Genomic DNA, 15,907 nt, shown 5'->3' on the forward strand with positions numbered 1-15,907 from the left:
CAGTCTCATTGGTGTGATTACAGGGAGATTTTGCACCGCAGCGCACGACGGATTTAAAAACACAGTAAATGTATTGAAAATGCCCGTAAAACGAAAAAGATCAGCTGGAAAGTCCTTCGTGAACCGGAGCCAAAGTTTAGGAGCTCAGGGCCCTGAGGTAAATTTTATAAGCAAAAAGCAAAGAAAAAAAAGTTTTCACAAGAAAAATGGAAATCAAGTTGGTCGCGAGAAATTTGAAAAGCAAAAAAAAGGAAAAAGGCTTCATTACGAAATAAAAAGTATTTTTGGTTATATTTTTACATTTTTACACATCTTCCAGAATACTAGGGGTGTTCCCGATGGAGCATAATACACGAAACACACTCAAGGTAATTTTAGGGGTGCTTCAGCTTCCCCACCACCTTCGCTTTCCAGGGCAATGTCGGAGCCGACGAAAATTTGCAACTATATAATTTGTCCCGAGTACAAGACAAAACTGCTGCTTTTATTCACCCATTTAAGACAAAGACTTCTTTGTTATTCATTGTCAAATGGGCATTAAACAATACATTTACTCCGTTCTTTGTTCCTTCGTGCACAGTAGAGCGAAAACTCCACCATACCGTTATGGTCAGATCTAGAACACTTGAAGCCATACCACACGGTTAGTATGGACACCGCCCATTCCTACCTGTTATCTGAACTCTGTGATGTAAGCGTAAGGTTTTTATTGTCTTTCATCCAATAGAATCTGGCTTTCGGTACAGCTTTCACGTTGCACTGGAGCAGAAGATACTTCCCTTCCCCGACGCGAATGTCTGGAGAAAGGGTCTGTACTTCGGGAGCATCTGAGGGAGAGAAAAAAAAATTCTGGCGAGAGCTTCATGAGGAGTTCTGTCAGTGATTAGGAAGTTTCCGCACCGTGACTTACGGAGGATTAAAGAAACAAAGAGAAAATATATTGTCAAATGCTCTTCATTTCAAAGAACATTACCAATTTTTTTTTTTTCGAAAATTTGTGAATCAAAACAGCACTTTAGTCCAGGGGGCCGTTTCATAAAGCTGTTCGTAAGTTGAGATCGACTTTAAGAACGACTGGTGAACCTCTCTTACACTCCAAATAATCACCAATAAACATTTAATGGTGAATATCACTTATCAAAAGAAAGGATCACCAGCCGTTAAGTCGCTCTTAAACATATTAAAGAGAAATGCCAGTAGTTGCAGTAAACACTGATCTCATGAGAAAGTCTGTAAACCAGGCTTAACTGGCAGATTATCATCGAGGATCTAGATCTGGTACAGTTACATAAACTGAACTTTGTGAAATCTTGAAATCTACGCTGAAAAACGTTCACACTGAAGATCACCAACACAGATAGGCACAAGTGGGACAGTGTGTTATTATTGCTGAAGACACCGAATCCGCGCCTATTTCGCTTATTTCTCAGCAATTACACAATTTCTCCCAGAATCCTTTGGCACATTTTTTTATTCATGCAGACACTTGGGTGTCATTATATTAGATTCTGTAAAAAGTCATTTTGAGATCGTCACCAAAACTGGAATTTATCTTTAACTTACGAACAGCTTTATGAAACACCCACCTAGACTTTGGACAAACGACATAATTGCAATCATTCATCAGCTCCAAAACCTTGGATGAATCTACCGATTCACCAATTTTCGACAAAGACCTCCAAGCTGTATTTTCAATACATCTATTGTAATCTTGCCGAGATCGTCCGTACGTCTTGGAGCGAAAAATTCCCTTTTTATCACCGACAGATAAACTACTTCGAGTCCTTAATTGCATCTGACTAGCCGAGACTAAACCAGTCACTCAGAACCACTGAAAAACAAACTTCACAGTCATGCAAGTGGTAACTAACACAGCGCTTCTCGACCCCCTTTATTTTTAGTCGAGGACCGCTTTGACTTTCATATTTTTTTAGAGGCCCACCTACCAAAATTTTAGAAAATCGTCCATTTTGATGAAAAAAAAATAACTCATTAAATTTGAACACAAAGCTCGGAAGCACATTCGAAACAAACAGTTTGAGAACTAATCTGCATTCGCAAATGTCCGGTACATGGGCGACAATTATATACCATATACACAACACGCATGCACACGAGGTTCACATCTAAGTTAGATCGAAACCGTCATAGTGTGCGTTTGCATGCCTTGCAACATGCATGATACCTAAAGCATGCTTAAGTATTGTTTGACCCACGTAGACCGATCGGACGAAACATGTTCGGGTCGTGTGGTCCAGTGGTTAGAGCATTGGACTCATAATCGTAAGGTTGTGAGTTCGAATCCCAACTCTGCCATTGTCTCCACTTTGATAAAAAAAGGCCCTAGAGTGATATCTGTCGTCTATAACGTCAGCCACTATGACTGATAAACCTAGACGTAAAATGTTTCATAGGTAATTGGTTATATACCAGCTTGGCGTTTACCAGCCAAAATGCTGTCCTGCCGAGTTCATACGGGAGTTACCACAAACAGAAACAGAAACTATACTCCGGTATAGTTTCCCCCGATTTTTTCCCATTTGGAGCTTCTAGTGGCCCATCTGAGAGAGCTTCGCGGCTCACCGCGTGAGATGCGCTGAACCTACAACAGAACATGTTATGATAACGCCAATGTGGTCGAGCTTACACGTGAATATAACACTGGTGTTGGACTGGTACAAGTAGTGGGGAGCAACTTAACGCTATCGTTTCCGCAGTGAACCCCGTTTAAGGTGAGAGTTATCATTCGTTTGAGGGGGCAAGACATTTTTGTGGTTGCTAGAATTCTGACAAAATCACTAGCCAATTTCTCCACTCTTTTAAAAAAATCTAAGATCCGTCTTTGCTTAATTTCCAATGAATCGTTCAAAAACAGAGGGCATGTTAAGTATTCAGCATACATCAATTCAGAAAAAAACTTCCTTAAAAGGACTTAAATATCACTTTCACGATCCTCCCTAACACTCCGTAATGAACTTCTATTAATATTACGAGAAGCAAATTATATCATAGTTGACATCTATCGACTTACCTCGTTATTATGCACGGGTCAAGCATTGAATACTGCTCAATTATCTATTCAAAATTCTATCATATTTTATTTCTGTTTATATTTCCTATAAGAAATACTATTAATGCATTTCGTTCAACTTTTTTTCAAGATTTCTCCCTCTACACAAATCAGTAAAGCCCATATTAAGGCAAATTCAGGAAAGCAAATGTTCATTTACAACTCAGCTGTAACATTAAAAATATCAAAGCTGAATCAATAATAAGAACCGAAAATGACGTACACTGAACCACGACATCAATGACCCTGCTGTCAGGGGGGTCACGACCCGAGACTCCATTCTCAGCGTCGCAAACGTACTGTCCACTCTGCTCCCGGGATATATTTAACAGGGTAATGTTATCACCTGAAATGAGAAGGAACGATGAATAAGTTGCCAATTTAACAAAATAAAAGTGATCATGATGACGATCGCGACGATGACGTTGATAATTTCAGTGATCATTATCATTAATATTGATAATAATAATAATAAAGTACATGATACTAGTACTTCTACTGATAGTCACAGCAAGAACAAGAGCAAATGTTCATGATCATTGTTATCAATATCAGTTGTAGTATTAGTAAAAATCATAGTAGTAGTAGAAATAAAAAGAGTAATGTTATTATCATTATCGCCATTGCCATTACCATCATTATCATCAACACAATCATGAATATTCCTGTCCTTCTTTTTTTTTCTTCTTCATCTCCTTTTTTCCTTATCATTATTATTGTTGTTACAATTTTTATCATTACCGACGTCATCATCATGAAGATAAAGATTAAACCCATGTTTTGATAATTAATAGTTATTTTACTTGAAATAATCATGTACCTTTTTTCAGCCGATTAATACACGGTTGTCATTCATTCATCAAATCTAGACCTTGGTCCGATTCTGAGAAAAGTGTGAACGCGAACCGCAGTATAATTAGCAAGAGTATTTTATCAAACTACAATGACCTGGATCGATTTGTAATAATTTCATTAAGACTCCTTTTTCTCTCAGCCTTTCTCTCTCTCTCTCTCTCTCTGACAGTCTCTTGCTCTCTCAAACTTATTATCCGAATATCATTACGATGGCGGATAATAGGTGTGCTTGTTTACATCAAACGTGACTGGAATACATTTGAAGATTGATTCATTCGTCATGACCTAAATTTGGGACTGGATACCCATGTTGCCTCATGTTGGATTGAGAAAGGGAGAGAGAAAGAAGTATAGAAAAAGAAAATGATGCATAGAGAGATGGGAGATGGAGACAGAGACAGACATACAGCGCTGGAGGGATTTCCAATGCTCATCTTCTCTCACACTGGAAGGTGGTCCCAGTTTATGATAATTAGACTTAAATGGGAAGTAAAGGTGATTTACACGATACGAACAAGGAAAGTACAATATATTGTTAACGTTTTGGTTGGCGCCGTCTACGTTCTATGGTTATCACAAACAATCCACACGCCCATTCAATATAAAACTGTTGAAAATGAAATTAATTCCGATGAATGGTTAAAGAGAAATATCAGTAGTTGCAGTAAATACAGATTTCATGAGAAAGTCTGCAAAACCAGGCTAATTGTGAGTATATTATCGAGGATCTAGATCTGGTACAGTTACATCAACCGAACTTTGTGAAATCTTGAAATCTACGATGAAAAATGTTTACACTGAAGATCACCAACACAGATAAGCGCACGTGGAACAGTTTATTATTATTGCTTTGAATGTCGGCCCGACGCTTGACCCGAATCCTATGCTTATTTGCTAATTTCTCAGCAATTACACAATTTCTTCCAGAATCCTTTGGCTCATATTGTTTATTTATACAAACAGACACTTTGGGGTTATTTTATTGGATTATGTACAAACTCATTTTGATATCGTTACCATAACTGGCATTTAGGCCTACCTTAATGAAGGGATCAACGGTTTTCAATTAAAATAAATTACATATTGCGCAATGTGAGGCTCGGTTCTTGCTTCGTGTTTTCGCTATTCAATATAGCAAACAACCAATGGGGACGATGAAATGAGAAAAAAAACATTGCACGCACTCGTCAGCTCCGAAACTTTGGACGAATCTAAAAAAACGAATCAACCCTCTTATCAATATTCTTGACAACCTTCTTCCAGAAATCATTTCTTAACACAGGCCCATCGCAGTGGAATTAATTACCTGAACGCCTCCGATTCATTCATTCATTTATTCAATTTTTCCAACAAAATTTATCAGCAATAATTACAATAAATAAAATATATCAGAAAATAAAAATGAAATAAATATTCAAATAAACCAAATATAAAGAATATACACCTGATACAGAAGATAATATATCAAAAATTCATAAAAGATATTAAACAATTTCAACGGGAAATGGCACAATGGGAATAAAAAAAAGACTTGATGGAATCTATTCTATTCTTACTCCTCATTTTGTACATATCTTATCTCTTTTCATGTGTACATACAATTTTCTTTAATTTTTAGTTAACATTTGTACAGTATCATATTTCATTTGTTATGTTATTTTTCATAGTTAATCATGATTTTTTCACTATTTCATTTTTTAATATTTTTTTTTTGCTCTATTCTTTGTTTAAATTTGAATATTTCACCATGTTTGATATTTATGTTTGTTTGCGAAGGACCCCAACGAAAGCGTTTTTTTCCAGTTTGGAAAACGAGTCAAATTTGTGATTTGTCCACCTTTGACCAAAGCCATCTTTCTCTTTAAAGGTTGCCAATTTTATATTGTCTCACTGATAAACGGCTTTCCGCTACTGTAAGCATGTCGTCGCGACAATACGCTTTATAGCGCTCGTGGGGAGTCCGCACCGACGCGATGGTGTCAACTTAAACTATCATTTATTCATAGTTTTTAGAGGAGGCACTTTGCCTCCGGTATCGTTCACACTATCCCCAAATTGGCAACCGTAATTTTGTTGTGTGTGGGTGAGGGTGTGTGTATGTAACTGCACGGGAATCTTACAAAATAACCTAAACGTTCTCAAGCGTACGCACACACACTCACCATGCTCACACACCCTCCCACACACATACGTCTAATACCTTTACGTTTGACCTCTAAGCACACAAAAATTGTGTCCCCACAGTAACGGTTACTGTATCCATTTATATTACACACACCTATACTCAATCCCTTGTATTACGCACACATAGTCCCCACACTCACATTATATTTCTTCATTATGTAATATCCCATATTAAACATAATAATAATACCCAATATTTATTACGCGCTTTGACCAAATGATCCAAATCACTTACAGTTTTAATTCACGTAATTCATATAGGCATATATATAGCGCAATATGACAAATAAAATGAAGGCAGTTGCCTCGAACAAAGAAATAGACTATAAAAGTACGAGAGGCACACGCACATCCTCAAGCAAACATAATAATGGAATAGGGGCCCGATTCATTAAAGTTGTTAAAATAATGTCTTTTAAATGCAATAACAGTTCAAATCGACTGAAATCCTTCAATTCTATTGGCTGATAGCATGGATAGCAAACTTGTTATATAAATTGTGCATTTGTAATTATAACATGTCTTCATGAAACATGACTCTGAATCGGAGTCGGGTCACCTAACATTCTGGACCAGAATCTCTACTTGGCCCCTTCGATAATGTTACTCTTGTTGCCCCTTGTTTTCATTCATATGAATTAATTTCGTTCATATATAAAAAAAAAAACATTTACAAAACATATTGGAATATACAAGAAACAGAAATTATTTATGAATCGAGGAGACAGCTTAAAAGGCAGAGAGGCCTTATTGGTGCTGCCAACAATAGAAACAAATACACATTATTCCCCGCCAAAACACAATATACAACACCTAGAACACTCCTAAATACGTAACATAAAGTAACGATAAAGCCTGTGATATAGAAAATGAATTAAAGTATTGTAGTTGTCAGTTAAATATGATTTATTCTCCTTTTGAATACGGAAAGGGAAGGGTTATATTTTATAAAGGAAGGTTAATCAAGGCTGTCCCTTGATTCCAGGGCAGTGGGAACAAACCGCTTAGTCAAGGCTTTATAGTCAATTTATATGCAGAGACAGGTGAATAGCGGAAGCAGCTGTGTTTATGATGTGTAGAAATAGTAGATACAGTAGCAATCTCACTTGTACCGTTTATGACTGCACTACTCCAGAAAGACAGCAATTGCTGTAATGATGAAACATTTTCCTTTGATCAAGCCCACACGATCCACGTCATTTTAAACTTCTAACCTGCTATTGCTTTACGCAGCTAAAGGGTTGTGGCGACGCCGAGAAGCCTTAAGTAAACCACTTCCTTAATTTACTCTTACAGGGACTACATTCCATTGCTTCCCACGTCTTACAAAAAAGGGCAAATTATCAAAATCAATAATAATGAATGAGGTCTGTTTTACACGCACATCAGCGGGCAAGCATTCTAACGTAAGTGAGTGAAGAAATATGTCATATTTCTTCACTCACTTACGTTAGAATGCTAGTGATATCCTCCTTAAAAGTTAATAATTTTTGGTAACACATTATGTTATGATTTTTATTTTTGGTGCTTCATGTTATATTCTTGATCTTAATCCAGTTATCGGGCAGGAGGATTAAGAAAGCAGTTTGAACAAATCAATATATTCAGAAGATACAATGTCATTTTGAACCATATCATGTGACCTTATAAAAAGATCCATTAAAATATAAAAAGAGTAAGTGAATAATTACTATTGCTTTTCAAAAAAAAAACATTTTTGACGTTTTTTTCCAACCTAAATGGAAGAGGAAGCATTTTTTTTCTTTTTGAAAACGTAGGCTGTTTTTCTTTCATTTCTGTATGTGCTAAATACATGTGATCAACCATAGGATGTCAATCAGTTCGATATCCTGGGCCGCTTTGCATAAAAGTTTCGATTATGGCAACTTTGTCATCCACAGATAGATACCATGGCTACGCTAATCAACAGCTAATCAGAATCAAGGATTCCATCTCAGTTACCGGTGCATGGAAAAGTTACCATAATGGTAAATTTTATGCAACGGATCCCTGGATGAACACACTCAACTTTGACTGCAGCGGATCTAAATCAAACAGATACGTGAGTGTATTCAGTATATAATTGCCAGAGCAACGGAAATCTATATATCGTTATTGGTATAAAATCAATGACCTTCCGATTTTTTTTTCTCACGTTTATATCTGTCCTTCCCGTCCTCCCGTCGAGGACCCATTAACATAAGCTTTAGCGATTAATTTTAGGATCGATTTTTACAATTGATCATACACAAATATCAATGCAACCAATTACATAAATCAGCCAAAAATCAATCGCTTAATGTAATGTTGGGAGCCCAGGACAAGGTTATACACGCTCACTTTGCAGATTAAAAGATCCAATATCCTGTATTTCAACATCAATTAGTAATGCCATGGTCACATTTGTTCTACGGCGGCCGTACGGCGAGTCGAAAACAGCCGTTTTATTCATTTTTAATAAAACCACCTATATGTAGCTAGTACAAACAAGTGTTAAAACGGCTGTTTTCGACTCGCCGTACGGCCGCCGTAGAACAAATGTGACCAAGGTATTAATAGCTAAATATTATCAATGAAATTGAACGGCTAGCATGATTGGGCATAAGAGCAATGCACTGCTGCATAGATAATTGATTAAAATCTGTGCACGCGTTCTCGATTAGGAAAATATATGCAAGACTTGAATGTGGAAATTATTTTATTTTCTTCGATTGAAAATGTGACCTGCCACCTCAAAGCCAACAATAGGTCGACCAAAATTAATATTGAGATATTTATTGAGCTTGAAGAATCATTTCCTAAGCTTTTGAATTATATACAATATGTTGAAATTGACCAAAAAAAAACATTACAAGTACTTGATTGAATGCAGAGGAAACTCAGCAAGAGCTTAAAATGCAAGAAGAAAACGAGGTTTGAAGTTTGGGGTTAACTCAAGCATGAGATGAGCAGACTGTGTAACGGTGTCCTTTCAGATAAGCTTTTTTGGGGGGATTTGGGAGACTAAATTACTATTTTCGCTTTTTATTTACAAAAGTTTCATAGGTAATTGGTTATATACCAGCTTGGCGTTTACCAGCAAAATGCTGTCCTGCCGAGTTCTTGCGGGAGTTACCACAAAACAGAAACAGAAACAAGATCCCCTTACCCGGCGACATATTGGGGGTTTGGGGTGGTGACAAAGGTCACAAATTGTGGCCTTAAAAGTATTCACATACAAAAAAACATGGCAATTGTAGTAGTGATAGAAGGTAGAAATCCCTTCTGGCAAGAACACAGCGCCCCCACAGTGTGCTCACAGTTTGGAACACATTGTGACATCACTTTCACACTGTTTAATTGTAATCATAACAACAGTGTGAATCACATATTCACATAGTCGGCCATGTGAACACTCTGTGAACAGTCACACTGTCGGGGTGTCCACAGGGTGTAAATAGCTTGTCATTGTTGAGTTTGAGCATTTCCACACTGTCCAATATGTGAACCCATTGTGACCACACCTCGCTCTTTTCCTGCATGGTTATTCCACTTTTGAAGAGCTCTTAATACACGACCTTTGCTCTTGCGACAATTGTTACAGGTTTTATTTCGTCTAAGATGAAAGGGTTGCAATATGATTTTAAGTTAGGTTTAGCTTAGGGTATAGTGTTAAGTCTAGGGTTTAATTTGGTTGTTCTATGAGTGTGTGGAATTTAGAGCGGAGCAACTGTCGCCGGAGCAAATGTCATAGAAACCTACACTGTTAAAAATACCCTGATTTTACAGATAAAAGAAAGACTATTTTGCAAAGAGCAATCACAGAATCATTCTGTAAATTCATAAAACAGGAATTTTTCTGCAATTAACAGATCAGGTCTGTTTGAAAAGGGTGTTTTATTAAAGGAAATTTGTAAGGTTCCATACACCCAATACCAATTTCCTGTAAGATTACGCAATTTGGTAAGATTACAGGTGTTCTCGAGACTCTGCTGCAGGAACTTCTTTTATTTTAAGGACGAATTTTCTAACAGTGTATAAACACTGAGTAGATAACTCTATTGTTATCTACAATCCCACAAAAGGTAGGCACTTTCTCCATTCCATGTGGACCATTCTAACATAAGATCTAAAGCTCATACGCCATACTGACAATATTCTACCGGGTATCCAAAGACATCTTAAAGTGACAAAGTGTAGTTCACGTCTGGTCAAGGGGGATGGGGGAATGGGATTCGATCAAATGATCTTGAGCTTATATGAAAGCAAAGAGTCAGAATCAAGGTATTTCCAAAAAAATGAAATCGAACCCCTTACCATACCATGTGGTAGAACCCTGGGACGCGACCACTAGACAAGAACTACAGGCATACATAAGATATTCATAAGTTCCCCGTATAGGTTTTACGATTTAACAAGTGGTTTGTAACCCATTACAAACACTGTAATCTGTTATTCTTGGTAAAAAAAATGGCAGCATGAAGCGGAATAGTTAATCATCACCAATTTAAATGATTCGTAGATTGTTCATTTATAAGATCATGATGATAAAGATAGCATTTCGATGCTGCTTCCATTATACATCCATGATGATGATTTTTTCTGTTTTTTTTTTTTGGTTTGGTTTCTCTCTTATTTTCGTGTGATTTGCCAGCACTCTAAAATACAAGACTTGTTAAACCTGTCTTTATTATAATATCATTGATTAGGATTATGATGATCACCCTTTAATTAAACTTGAAACCATTATGCATCTAAGTACATCAGAATGTCAGCCGTGGGATAATTACCCTTACACTCAACTTTAAAAACCATTATGCATCTAAGAAAACCGTGGATAAAATTAGGAAAACCCCCCTTTAACTCAACCCCAAACCATAAAAGTATCTTAGAACACCATATGTCAGCCTTGGGATAATCACCCTTATAGTCAACTTTAAAAACCATTATGCTTCTAGGAACACCATATGTCAGCCTTGGGATAATCATCCTTATACTGAACTTCAAAAACATTATGTCTCATTATGAAAGCCGTGGACGGGATTGTAATAATCACCTTTAAACTCAACCTCAAAAACATAGATGCAACTAAGAGCACTACGAATTAGGCTTATGGTAATCATCCATATAATTAACTTGAAAATGTGATTATGATTTTTTTTATCAGGTGTATGATGATCGGCCTTACACTCAACAGTCAAAACGAAAAAAATATACATATCTGTTACCTTGTTCAAAAATAAACTAAAAACCTCCTTTTTCAAGAGAGTTACAATAAATAAATTTCGTCCTGTTGCATTTTTAGAGACAGTAGGCTTTCCTTTTCCCGCAATTATAACTTAATCGTTCTTTTGTATACCTATCTTGTTAACTACTTCACCTTTTAAGTACTGTAATGCGCAGTTGATTATATACATATATTCAAATTTCACAATATAAATCATCATAATTAATATTATTATATATTAGAATCCCATGAATCAGGCTTATGATAATGACCCTTATAGCTTACACACAACTTTAAGACACGTTATGTATTCTTATATACAATGGATCAGATAAAGACGCTCATACTGAAATGAACAACAAAAACTTTCGTTAGAAAACCATAGATTAGGCTTGATAGACTGGATCATGCTACTCAACTGAGGAACAAGATGATGATAATTGCTTGTCAGCGAACATGGTATCAAGATTGATGAGCGTGAAGGCTTTAAAGGTATTGTTTAACTTTGTGAGCAGCCGATTAAAAACATTCTGAAACCAAGATGAAACATGTGTACAAGTGCATGATTAGAACTAATAAACCCTGAAAACAACCATTATTGAGAATGAAAAGCTAAAACTACAAGGCAAACCCCGATTTTGTAAATAGGCGTCTAATAGACGACTAAATAGTACACATAAGTGCATTGGATGAAATTAATATGGTGTTCCCAGTCACTTAAATTTCAATTTTTGAAGCACTAAATAATTATTTTCGAACGCGATTTTTCTGGACTTCATTTTTGTAACATATCACAGACACAGGAGACAAGTGTGACCTTCTAGCTCAGATTTTTTAAAAGTCAAACCAATGTTAACCAATCACTTTAAATACGCTAATACTGAAATGAAAAACAAAAATCTTTGTGCATGTTAGAACACCATAGATTAGGCTTGATAAACCGGGCCATGCTACTTGGCCGAGGAACAGGATGATAATAATTGCTTGTCAGCAAACATGGAATCAAGACTTATGAACGTGACAATTTCAACAGTCGAAGGTAACATTTATCATCATGGACACGGCCATTTTCAAATCACCTAATGATTGTATTCAATGAAAATTGCTTTCTTACACGTTTATTATTTAATGTACCTTTCCCTAATTAAAATTATTCAGTTAAGACAAGGAGGCCTCTTGAATTCGAAATGATATCAGGAAACCCAAACCTATGATTGTGGCTACTGCTTGCACTAAGGCTACGTAAGAGTTTTACTGGCTTTCCATAGTTGTGGATAATCGGACCAATCGCAACTCCTTGTAAGACGGGCCCCAGAACCGCTAACCTGGTTGAAGTGCAAGAGGATGAATAATGTAATATATATTTCATACGGGAATATGAATATATTACTACTACAGCACTCTTGGTACCCAGACCTGTTTATCTTTGACAGTACACTGGGGGCCAAATATGAATGTATTTAAGAATTCCCAGAACCATAAAATATGTATGTAAATACGCATATCCAAAGTGATGAAAACGCGAATAAAACAGTAAGTAAATGACTTTTGTGATACTATTACTACCACAACTACTATATTAACTGCTGCTTTTACTTTTACTACTACTGCTGATACTACTACTACTACTACTACTATACTACTACTACTTCTACTACTACTACTACCACCACTACTATATTAACTGCTGCTTTTTACTTTTGCTACTATTACTGCTACTTCTACTACTACTACTACTACTACTACTACTACTACTACTACTACTATACTACTACTACTTCTACCATTACAACTACTACTACTATTACTACCACCACTACTATATTAACTGCTGCTTTTACTTTTGCTACTATTGCTGCTACTTCTACTACTACTACTACTACTACTACTACTTCTATACTACTACTACTTCTACCACCACTACTACTACTACTACTACCACCACTACTATATTAACTGCTGCTTTTACTTTTACTACATAACTATTGATGCTACTGCTACATAACTACTACTACTACTATTTTTACTGCTGCTGCTACTACTACTTCTACTTCTACTACTACTACTACTACTATTACTACTACTACTACTTTTACTGCTGCCCTATATATCTATCGTGTCTTCCATACTACAATAATATAATTTCTATGACTATTTTCATCATCATCACTTTTACAATTGTCATTACCACCATCGTAACCATCGCTTCCTACGTCCTCAATACAGTTAAATCGTAATCGTTTAATTGTAACTGAAAGCATTTTAATGTTGATATCTCACTGGAATTGATCACAGGCGATCCCAAACTAGTCTCTAACTTTAATATCTTCCCTTGAACCTGTTTTCCTCCTCCTCCTCCTCGTCTTGCAATATGCAAATCTGTCATCAGAGTCGCTCATCATTTAAGCCACAAAATCTATTATTCAACTCGTTTCTGAAACGCCATCTATTACCATGGATTTAACATCGCCTTTCTTCTGCGCGCACCGAGCGAGTCATTGTAGGCCATCCAATTGACACGTGAAAAACGTCCTCTCTATCACACGCTACTTTACCCAACCCACTTCGCACGTGTAAAAGGGTCCTTTCTAGTGCGCCCTAAGCTGGTTATTAAATACCACCCACTTCACACTGGTACAAATGTCTTCTTTATCACACGCCATGATACACATTAGATACAGCCCACGTTATACGTGTAAAAGGACCATTTAGTGCACATCGAGCTATTCATCAAATGCCACCCACTTCACACCAGTGAAAAAAGGTCGCCAAACAAATATGAGATAGACCATGACAGCATCATCATTATGACTAACAATCTCCAACATATTGAATCTTTCTTCAAGTCAATAGAAAAATATGATGCAATTAAGGATAAAAACTGAACGAATTAGAAAAGCCAACTGATAATAAATCTTGATAAAATAATGATTTTCTTTCACAGGGATGGTAATAAAAATTAGTTGATCGATATTCCTGAATTAAAAAAAACATATATGGAAAAAAGGGTCCGTCCATGACACACTGTATGCCCTTAAGTAATTCTTGAGCAAGCAATTATACACAACATTTAAAATATTGTTTTAATCTTTGACCCCCAATTAACATAAATAACATAGGAAAGTTAAACTAGTAAATCGATATGTTAAAATATACATTTGCAGTATACATGTATGCACTAAAACTACTACATAATATTTTTAATATTTTGACGAGATGATATTTCACCGCAGTTAGTAAAAATAAATGCTCAAAGCTTAACAATGTTTTTTTTTCCAGAACTTATTTAATGTCGCATAATTTTTAAAGCTTAACGATGAAGTGCTTACAATTACTTTCATACTTTAATCAATAATGCATGATCAATTTAGAGTTTAAAAGGCATTATGTATTTGATAAAAACACGTAAACCGCCTCCTGACTAGTGATGTATTTCTAAAGACGAAATTGCGCTTGTCAAGGATCATAAAAAACACATTTATGGACGAAATTATTATAATATAATTCAATACATAACGATGATAGTTCGGCATGCATTACAGAAAAGATCACTTTACATTGCTACTCAAAAAGATTCCCCCAAAATGTAATCATCTTCGTTAATTGTTGTGATCATGAAGAAATATGTTTTTGAGTAAGATGGAAATGGATGACTCACACAGCTTAAATACTTTGTTTCCAAGCTGAACAAAGTCGACAAATTAAAGCGAATATTAATCTAAAGCTTAATTCTTCTAGTGAGCTGAAATTTTTAGCAAGAATGTCTTATTGCCCTTTTTTTTCTTTATCGTTGAGAATATGTTTCGATTTTTTTTTTACTAGACCTCATTATCACCCAAAGAAGCAAAATCAATGGTCTGCAGTATAAACCTTTTTATTACACGTTTCATGCGAAAGAAAGTATTCAGAATTTTTGTTCTGATATCACATTTTTGTGGTATATTGATTGAAGAAATCAGATTTAGAAGAATATACATCATTATTTATGTGGAACTGTGACTTTCATTTCATAAATACATCAATCTACAAACGGACGGGCACACACACATCGGATATACATATGAAAATATATTTTTTTCTATTTGTAAGTGATCCATACTTTTTCCGCTTTAATTTGTGTTTTAAAAATTTGACCAATCCTGGACCCCTTTTCATAAAAGTTATCATAATGGTAACTTTGCCATGTGATGAAAACTTTCACAGAATCCTTGTTTTTAATTGGTTGTTGAGCGTTATTACCATGGTAGTCACCATTAGATGGTGAAGTTACCATAGTATTACCTTCCACGCAACGGGGCCCTGAACAAGACAGTGAGCCTCGTGTAATCTATTCATATCTACTCAAGACAAAAATCGGGCCTTTTCGTGACCATAAACATTGTGTCGAAATAAGATCAAGATCCTAAATAATGACAAAAAGCTGAATGATTAATTCTCGAGCCGACAAGCAAGGCTGACCACGCGTTTATCACCATAAACCTCTTCGATATGGTCACCCTGTCAAAACTGACCTAAAGGTTGCACATTACCTCTGCGGAGGGACATGCATTATGAATATCATCAGTGATTGATCATTATCCTTGCTCAATATT

The 15,907-nt window shown here is 36.0% G+C and overlaps 1 protein-coding gene across 3 annotated transcripts in view; it reads right to left on the reverse strand.

Annotated features, from left to right (window-relative positions):
• The window catches only part of LOC121420012 (neuronal growth regulator 1-like), a 59,415-nt gene that overhangs the window by 8,866 nt on the left and 34,642 nt on the right, over nt 1-15,907 (reverse strand). For all 3 annotated transcript variants that reach the window (XM_041614533.1, XM_041614532.1, XM_041614530.1), the window contains 2 exons: nt 3,294-3,416; nt 671-827 (listed from right to left, as the gene is read on the reverse strand). In XM_041614533.1, the coding sequence (XP_041470467.1) occupies nt 671-827; nt 3,294-3,416 (280 nt within the window). The remainder of the gene's footprint in view (nt 1-670; nt 828-3,293; nt 3,417-15,907) is intronic.

The sequence above is a fragment of the Lytechinus variegatus genome, chromosome 8, assembly GCF_018143015.1.
Source record: "Lytechinus variegatus isolate NC3 chromosome 8, Lvar_3.0, whole genome shotgun sequence".
In the NCBI taxonomy this organism is placed as follows: domain Eukaryota; kingdom Metazoa; phylum Echinodermata; class Echinoidea; order Temnopleuroida; family Toxopneustidae; genus Lytechinus; species Lytechinus variegatus.